Source organism: Phaseolus vulgaris, chromosome 2 (genome assembly GCF_051622355.1).
Source record: "Phaseolus vulgaris cultivar YP4 chromosome 2, ASM5162235v1, whole genome shotgun sequence".
NCBI classification, from domain to species: Eukaryota; Viridiplantae; Streptophyta; class Magnoliopsida; order Fabales; family Fabaceae; genus Phaseolus; species Phaseolus vulgaris.
The window spans coordinates 22795510-22804361 of NC_143499.1; the positions used below are offsets into that span (position 1 = coordinate 22795510).

At 35.9% G+C, this 8852-nt stretch overlaps 1 protein-coding gene across 6 annotated transcripts; it reads right to left on the reverse strand.

Moving 5' to 3' along the window:
• Positions 1 to 1221: 1221 nt before the first annotated feature.
• LOC137810948 (histidine kinase 1) lies at positions 1222 to 8604 on the reverse strand. 6 transcript variants are annotated; one of them, XR_016518518.1, is made up of 14 exons: positions 8114 to 8504; positions 7633 to 7875; positions 6456 to 7253; positions 6028 to 6275; positions 5528 to 5687; positions 5300 to 5426; positions 5098 to 5187; positions 4820 to 4863; positions 4278 to 4472; positions 4110 to 4179; positions 3886 to 3928; positions 3431 to 3571; positions 1886 to 3052; positions 1222 to 1719 (listed from the first exon to the last, which is right to left on the reverse strand). XR_016518518.1 is itself a non-coding variant. In XM_068612463.2 (13 exons), the coding sequence occupies exons 1-13, from the start codon at positions 8399 to 8401 to the stop codon at positions 1504 to 1506; spliced, it is 3783 nt and encodes a 1260-aa protein (XP_068468564.1). In that variant the 5' UTR covers positions 8402 to 8604; the 3' UTR covers positions 1222 to 1503. The 6 variants fall into 6 exon arrangements, 2 of the variants coding, with proteins under 2 accessions (XP_068468564.1, XP_068468563.1); XR_016518520.1 differs by having other exon boundaries at positions 6456 to 7250; positions 8114 to 8475; XR_016518517.1 differs by having other exon boundaries at positions 1356 to 1719; positions 4774 to 4863.
• Positions 8605 to 8852: the final 248 nt, after the last annotated feature.

Below are 8852 nucleotides of genomic sequence, written 5' to 3' on the forward strand. Positions count from 1 at the left end.
GGGTGTCATCCAGTTGTCGGTCTTGGCCTCGGCCTCGTCTATTGCCAGACACTCGGCCTCGACCTCGGTCACACTGGGGTGTCTCAACCATATCTGTATGACTGATCTCTGGTGGCTCTTCTTCTTGGTGACCGACAACTTAGACAAGATGTCGGCCCTTTTGTTGTCCTCCCTCGATATGTGTTTCAAGGGTGCTTTGTTGAAACGGATGATGCTATTTTCGGCAGCGTAGAAGTACCTTTGCAGCAGAGGTTCCTTTACCTCGAAATTTTTACTTTAACTCAGTAAGATTGTTTCATAACTGCATCAATTATGCTCATTTTTACTATATGTTGTTGACTTGGATCCTAATTTTCAATTGTGATAGGATGAGGATACTTTTTTAAAAGATTATGCAATCTCACACAAGAAACTCTGACTTAGGATGCAATCTGAAGAAGGTAGATGAGGCAAAAGAAGCATATGAGAAGCAAAATCATTCTAAAGGACTTTTAGGAATCAGTATAGTATAAGTATAGTATCAGTTGTGGTGACTGTAGTATTAGGTTACTTACTCGAGGAAAAAAAACAATTAAAAAAATGATTCACAATTTAACTTTGGGCTTATTTTCTTCTTCATCATCTTATGTTATATATATATATATATATATATATATATATATATATATATAATTTTTAACTCCAGAAGTCTTTAAATGTTACTTCAATGATGAACATTTTTTTCATTCCTATTGACCCATCTACGAAACTCGCTAGGTTAAAGAGGGTAAAGCAATTTAACAATTGCTTTAGTCCAACCATATCTCTCGGATTTAAAAAAGTTAAATAAAACATTAACGAGTAGAGTTAAATAAGTATAATAAATCAATCCTCTTTTATTCCAATATGAAAAATTTGTTTTCTGTAAATTTCAATTGGCCTATTAGGTCAGTTGGTTAGAGCGTCGTGCTAATAACGCGAATGTTGCTGCATGCGCCAAATCCTACTTTTTTTTCTTTTACTGCAAGTTTAGAATTTTGGTGCATTTATAAACTGGAAACGAATCAAATTGTGTCGATGAAAATCTATAAAGCCGAAACATTTGGCTAAGAAGAAAGAGTTCAGAAGGCATGGAATTGGCCTACTTCACCGTTTTTCTTACTTTTTAGCCACCAAATTCCGCACCCCTTGCTTAGATATTTGTTGTGAAGAGGAGCCGCGTACACCTTCTGCCATACTGTATTAGTTTATTCAATCAGAAAATATGTAAATAGTAGTTGATAATTGGGTAAACATAGTGTTTTTCCTTCCGCACAGTGCAGACCTCTATGCACACACCATATAGATCAGTACCTACTACACCAATATTGACTACGTACGAGTGAAAGAGTAGGGAAAATTGGATTACATTTGTAGATACACATGTCAAACTATGATTTTTTTTATGTTTATTAGGTAAACTTCTATACATTTCTAGGCTGTCTGAGCCAACCCTTTGTTAGTTTGGAGCTTATGAGAGAGAGGTCAAGATGTTGTTTTAGTGAGTGAAAGAATGGTGGACACCATCATTTTGAAATCAATTGGCTTTGTCAAATAAGCATCCATGCCCACATCCAGGCATTTGGCCTCATCACATGACATTGCATGTGCTGTAAGAGCAACAATGGGAATGTGCAAGCTTGTTCCCACTTCTGATTTCCTGATTTCTTTGGTTGCCTCGTAGCCATCCATCTTTGGCATCTGTTTCAACAAAGAACCACATAATTAGAATATTAATGCTCATATTCACTTGCTGTAAAAAACAAGAAAAATGTTATCGTTACATTTATGTTGTGTTGTCATGTATGTTGTATTGTCATGTAAACGTGTAAATGACTGAAAGTATTTTTTTTTTTCTAGATCATACCTGACAATCCATTAGGATCAAGTCATATGGACGGCTAGTCAAAATCTCTGTTTGAGATCTTGTGTTTCTTTCCTTCTGGAGTGATTCCCTTCTACAATCTTCAGCAGTGAACATGCAACTGAGAGCTTCTACTGCCTGTTGTCCATCACCTACAGCAACTACATCTGCTCCCATTTTCTCAAGCATTATGGTTGCAACCCTTTGAAGTACCGGTGTATCTTCTGCAAGCAAAATCTTTAGGCCCTCAAGAGATTTCTTTCCATCTACTGCTTTACTTGAGCTGGTGACCCTATGTGTTTCCCTACATTCAGAATCTTCATCCTGATCTCCTGTTGAAATGGATGGTGATTCTTTGGTAGACAGTGATTTAGGTTGGTTGTCTTCAGTGGCATAATTGGAGCTGGGACTAGAAGATTCTTCTTTCCTCAAATTATTTTCCTCCAAACATTCATTTGCATTGGTTAATCTATCTAGGCAGTTATTCATATGGTATGGTGATGATGGATGAGATTTGTCTAGCTTCTCAACTGGTTTATCTCCATTAGCACTAACAGGATTAGAACCAGCTATGTCAGATAGGTCAGAATCATCAGAGCTAGCAGCATCAAAATGAGTGGAATCAATCTCAAGAAATTCGTGTAAATCTCCCTCTTTCATTGCTGTCCTTGGAACAATCATGTTTTTCTTTTGTAGCTCAAAATTTCTCTCCTTTATGACGGATTCCAAAATATGGATCATTTTTGCTTTGTAAAGGGGTTTGTTGACCATCAGTATATGCCCTTTCCTACGGAGCTCCATCTTTATGTTATTGGAAGTGTCATGATTTAGCATCCATAGGAACTTTGCTCTACCAAAGTACCTATGAAGGAAGTTAAGTTGTTCCTTCCATATATCTGTGCTCAAGTCAAGTAATCCAATGTCAACAACAATGACAAATACTGGGTTCCTCATGTCTCGTATGTTGAGTAGTTTAGACTTCAATTCCTCTTTTGCTGAATAGTGTGCATCAAAGTCAGTATTATGCACTGAACTTCTAGCATGAAATAGTTCCCTCAAAATTTGAGTTAGTCCATTCCAGTCAGATGCTTCCATTGTGCACACCCCGTTTTTCTGAAGCCACTTGGATGTAATTAATCGACCCATGTTGCCATGTAAGCCGAGCAGTACCTACATTGGCACTTCTTATTAGGAACATGTTTATAAGCCTTCCAGTGATTTTCTCTTGTTGTTGGAATAGGTTCTGACTAAAAATGCTCACATGACACAAATCCATTTGTTTCAGTAAAATGCATTTAACAAAAATATCTTTTATTTAACAATAAGTGAGGATGCATCATTACAAGAAGACTGATGTCATTCAGCTTTTGCTTTGTTTACTTGCAAAGTCAACTAAAGGACTGCAACAGCATTTGCAATGCTGTCAACTGTGCAATTTTTTTCCTTTTATGGAGTCTCACTAATGCATAGTCTATAACAGAATCATGCACACAAGTATATAATATTTTTTATTTCAAATTATTGGCCCAGAAGAGTGATTCCACTCACCACTAAGCCACTGTCTGTCAAATCTACTGCACACTGTTGTTCTGTGATATCCATGGGCGCACTGAGAAGCAAGCATAATCGCATCAGTGTTCCTGCGCCCTCCTTTTTTACTACCTTGATGTGCCCACCCATCTTGTTAACCTGCCACCCCACAATAATAAGGAAATTATATTCAAGTCTCAATTTATTTTAGAAGAGAAAACGAGAAATACAAAGGGAATTGATAAACCTTGACATCTATACTCTTCTTAAATAAATGACAATGCTATTGTTGCTGTTCTTTTAATACAGGTAGCTCATTAATGCTTCCCTTATGTAACCGATGGTTCACATATTTGTGCAGTGCAGACACAATTTTTCCTTTTGCTTTTCATTGGACTCGTTCATTGTGATTTACGAAGTGATAAGGGTACTTTACTACTAACATGAAACTTTACACATAAGGTAAGACTTACCAAGTTTCTGACAATGCAAAGACCAAGACCAGTGCCTCCATGCCTGAAATGAGTAAAGGTTTCAGAACTCCATAAATCTTGACGCCACAGCATTCAAAAAGGTTTTTAAACCTTTGGATAAAAGTTTCATATTAATTTTGAAGTTTAATGACAATCTCGTTTATCATTTGCCAGATAAAAGGTAAATTTTTATTCTTGTCTTGTTGAAAATTTGAATTCCTTACAGTCGAGTAGTAGATGGATCAGCTTGCTCAAAGCTTTCGAACACGGAATCCCACTTGCTTGGGTCAATACCTATGTCACATAGAGAAAGAAAATCACACTGATTTATCCTTAAATTGATTTTATTATTACACAAAAGGGACTGCTCTGTTTAGATTTTGTAGACATACCACAGCCCGTGTCCTCAACTTCAAACCAAAGTATCACTTTGTTGTCTTTTATAGATGCCTTTTTTGAATGATTTGCATTTGGTTTCTCTCTGCACTTCTGTAAACTCCATAATTTCTTCTGGTCAAGAGGAAAATTTGGACTGCCAACGGAAGAATTTGGGATTTCACTCCATCCTCGCAGAACAATATGACCCGCTGCAACACATTTGAAAGAGTTTGGATTAGTCTTCTATCACAGCTTTATTGGTTCATAGCAATAGACTCATTTAAAATTCTTCTGAATTTTAGGGTGACATGCTAATGAATGTGGTCACAACTTTAAGATCACCAACTTTGATGCTTCCTCGCGTTGTAATTTCTTTTAAAAAGTTAATACTTATTCAGTGAATAAAATCAAAAGATCTTCGCTCAATCTTAGTTGAAGAAATTTAAATAAAATTTATTCTAGAAGGAAATGAATAGGGTTCACATAACCCACAAATGATTGACAACTTACATAATGTAGGAGCTAACTACAAAACAACTAAAACTAACTCTCTTACTGTAGTCCAGTCATTATGTAGTACTCCTCATAAGAGAAACACGCCTGAAAAGAAGAAGCTTTTTATCACCTTCAAACCTTGTGCTTTAGGAAAAGCAATGGAACTGACCAATGTCCAAGTTTGAGACAGAATTTTAGGGGGTGAACATGGAGATCATTTCCAATAACCAATTTTAAAGTTGTGAGACCTTTTATTTCAAGCTGCTAAACCTTTTTATATATTTTTTTTTTTCATTACCACTATCTTAACAAAACTAGAACATTAAATTGTTGACTTACATGGAGTAAACTTGATTGAATTGTTGATCAGATTTGCAAATATTTGAACCACCCTTGCAGAATCACCCCGGACGATCTTTGGCATATCATCTGCAGGATAATAGTTATTGACTACATGCTTTAAAACCTTGTTAAAAGAACTTCTTAGCAATTACATTTCACTAAACTAAAATCTCTCGTACTACCAAAATGATAATCATACCAGACAAGTCTAAAACAGTCTCCACATTGTGGTTAATGCACTGGACAGAAAACATATCTACAAGCCCTTCAAGTTCCCTTCCTAAGTCAAATTCTGCATCTTCTAGGACCAGTTTTCCAGATTCCACCTAAAGTATTTATAATATTAGGAAACTTTTGGCTGAAGTGCATTGGTAAAGGGAGCTGGTTTTTAATTATTGTTGATCAAAATGTTAGGCTAATGTCTCACCTTACTCAGATCCAAGATGTTGTTAAGAAGACGGAGCAGAGCAGTTGAGCATTTTCTTATTTGAGTAACGGTTGAATATTGTTCATTTGTGAGACAGTCATCAGATATGAGAATGTCAAGCAACCCAATTACTGCTGCCATCGGTGTCCTCAGTTCATGACTGTTATTCACAAAAGAAAGACACCATGAAGCACATTTTTGAATGCTCAACGGAAAGATAATCTCAGACTCGTAAACCAAATGAAAAGATTGGCCATTTGAATAGCTTCAGTACAGTATCATAAAATAAAGATCTAGTTTATAGTATCCAATCAACATGTTTCAGAACACAATAAGTTTTAGCAATACATGAAATATATAAATTTAGTTGTCTCATATTCCTTGTGGGTATTGGTGGATAAAATTGTTCCTTTTTTTCTCTAAATCTTAAACTTGATCATAAGTTGGATAAAGAAAGCTCTTCTTTTATGTGTTTCCAAAAATTTACTTGAAAAACAAACCTCATGTTTGCAAGGAATTGACTTTTATAATTGCTTGATGCCTCTGCTTTTCTTCTTGCTTCAAGTTGACTTATCAGTTCTGCTCTTAGATTCATTTCCTTTGATACTCCGTTTGTCAATATCAAAATGCAAACACACCCAATGACTAAAATACATAATGATGCAGATATCAGAATAACCAGCGTTTTGAAGGCTCTTTCGTCTACCTGTCCCATGATATACTTTCTTGGTATGATAATCACACCTACCTGTACAAAGTTCAAATCACATTCCGTAGACATTCAGAAAGTATAATAGGACAGTTAATTACTCGAAACGGAAATGAAATAGAGCCAGAAAGTTTTCGTACAATGTTTGACCTTCTCATCAAAAGTAATGTTATTTGCAAGATAAAATGCAAGGAAAAGGTGAAGTATCTTCAAACTTACCAAAGGAAGTCTCTTCAAATGTAGGAAGAACGAGTCAATGTAATATGTCTTTTGGCCTAGCTTGACATTTTCTACATGCACCTCGTGACTTGGAGGGAAATTGTTCCCATAAGTTCTCTGCAACCACTCAGCTCCCTGTCGAATTATGTCATCTTCACAGTCAACGGCCATCTTAAGCTTAGGCTTGGTTGAATTTGCCAGAAGAGGTGCACTTGTGGAAGTTGCCAGTAAATAACCCTCTTGGGAAGTCAAGTACATATGACCACTGTGCAACTCAACAAGCTCTCTCATTAACTGTCCTACACTATAAAGTGCAGTTGTGACCCCCACAACTGCCATAATGGTCTTATTAGAAGAGTCCCAAACTGGCAATGCTGCTGAAAGCAGTGGTGAATCTGTGAACTTGCTTACGGAAACATGCCAAGAAGCTACACCATCAGGTACTTGGGAAAAGCCAGCTATGTTGATCAAGTCTTCAGGCGCAATTTTCATAGCTTTTCCTATCTTTTCACCACTCACAGGGTCAAGTGGCTCACGGTACCAGATTGCTGAATAGTTTCCACGAAGGGCTTTATCATCCCATGCTTGATGTGTTGAAACGGAATTGACCTCATTAGAGTTGCTGGCTCCCATGGAGTAATTTGAAAGATCAGAATAGATGTAAAATGTGTTGTTGTCCTTCAGATCTCTGTGGAATGCGTGCACAAATCCATTCTTATAGTTGATAGTTATAGAGTTTAGAGCTTTCCGACTAGCAAATAAAGCCCATGTTACTGCCCTCATCGCTTCATACAGCTGCTAAAGTTGCAACATTACAAATAAGCAAGACATAATTGGTTAATATGGTAAGCGTCAATAAAGTATCGATTACAACAACACAGAAAGAAAAAGGGATACAAGAATCAACTTAATAAATCCTATGATGCTGAATTTTATCAAATCAAAATGTTAGAGTGAAAGTTGTGGTCGAGAAAATCAGCTACTCATAACTAAACTTTCCTGAAATTTAAAAATCGGTTGAAACTTTATTATAAAGCTTCATTTTGCATATAGCATTGTTATCAATATCCAATTTATATCTAGAACTTGATGCGTATCAAATCAAAAATAGTAATACATGATTCAGCTATTCAATATGACTTTATGTTTATTAAACCGTAAGTGTCTTAGAGTCAACCTCAACTTGTTCTGCTTGAGTCGCAGGGTTGCTGTGACGTCTGATCACATACTGAGACAGCTTGACCTGAGCTGTAGTAATTTCAGAAGTAGAGTTCAAAATATTCCACATCCTCAAAACTGGGCGTTGCAGGAGTTCATAACGCAAACCATATGCCAAACTGTTAAGCGATTTTGCTGTATAAATCTTCGTGAAATGCCATGTCAGTATAGTGAGAAGCCCTATCAAGATGGCTAGCATGACCTGCATGAAAACAAAATTGTGTTTGGTTAGTCAAAAAATAAAAATTGGTCTTAATTTTTAGTTATCAGCAACAAGGATGTCTAATCTAACAGTTTTTTTTCTTCACAACCAGTTTCTTGGCTTCACTTATGTAATTTCAAACACATGTAAGAAACAAGAATAATATGTTTCTTCATATAAACCATTGAGTTACTAGCAAAACTAGAGACCAAATATTGAAGGAGAGAAAAAAACTGACCATGATTGCTAGTCGAACCACAAAGACACTGTAGTAGGATGAGAGACAGTGACTACTAGCATACTGGAATTCTTCTTTTTCCACATCCCTGTGGAAAATTCTTCGACCTTTTGGGGGGGTGCTTTTGTTCCATGAATTGGTAGAACCGCATAATCTATGAAACAAGTATCTGCACTTGGTAGCCATTGGCATGGTTAAGGCTGATGAACATTCAGAAGTTTCAGAATAGGTTTCGTCTTTGTTTTCTGCCATAACTAAACTCCTTGTTCCTGCAGATGCCATGAGCATATAAAGTAACACATCGGAGAGATTCCAACTTGTTTGTGTTTAAGGTTGGTCTGCGTGTGAGATAGAGAAGCCTCTCTGCGTGTTGTTAAGTCTTCAATATATAGTGAGTGTGAGTGACAATACCTTGATGATTTATTAACAACATAATAACACAACGTTTAATTTAACATTAAGCATTGTTTTATATATCTTCATAATAATGCATTCATATTAGACATACATTCAGAAGTTTATACCATTCCAATATTAAACTGGTTTAAGGAAAAGCCAAGACTGATAATAAACTTTATAAATGTATGATTAATTTAAATCTCAACTATTGATTGAGTTTTTAATAAAAATTTATATTTGCTTGTTACTTTAATTTCTTAGATAATAAAATTATTAATTTACAAAAGACTAAAATTCAGACAAGTGAAAGAGAAAATACATCAATCAAGCTACACTTTTA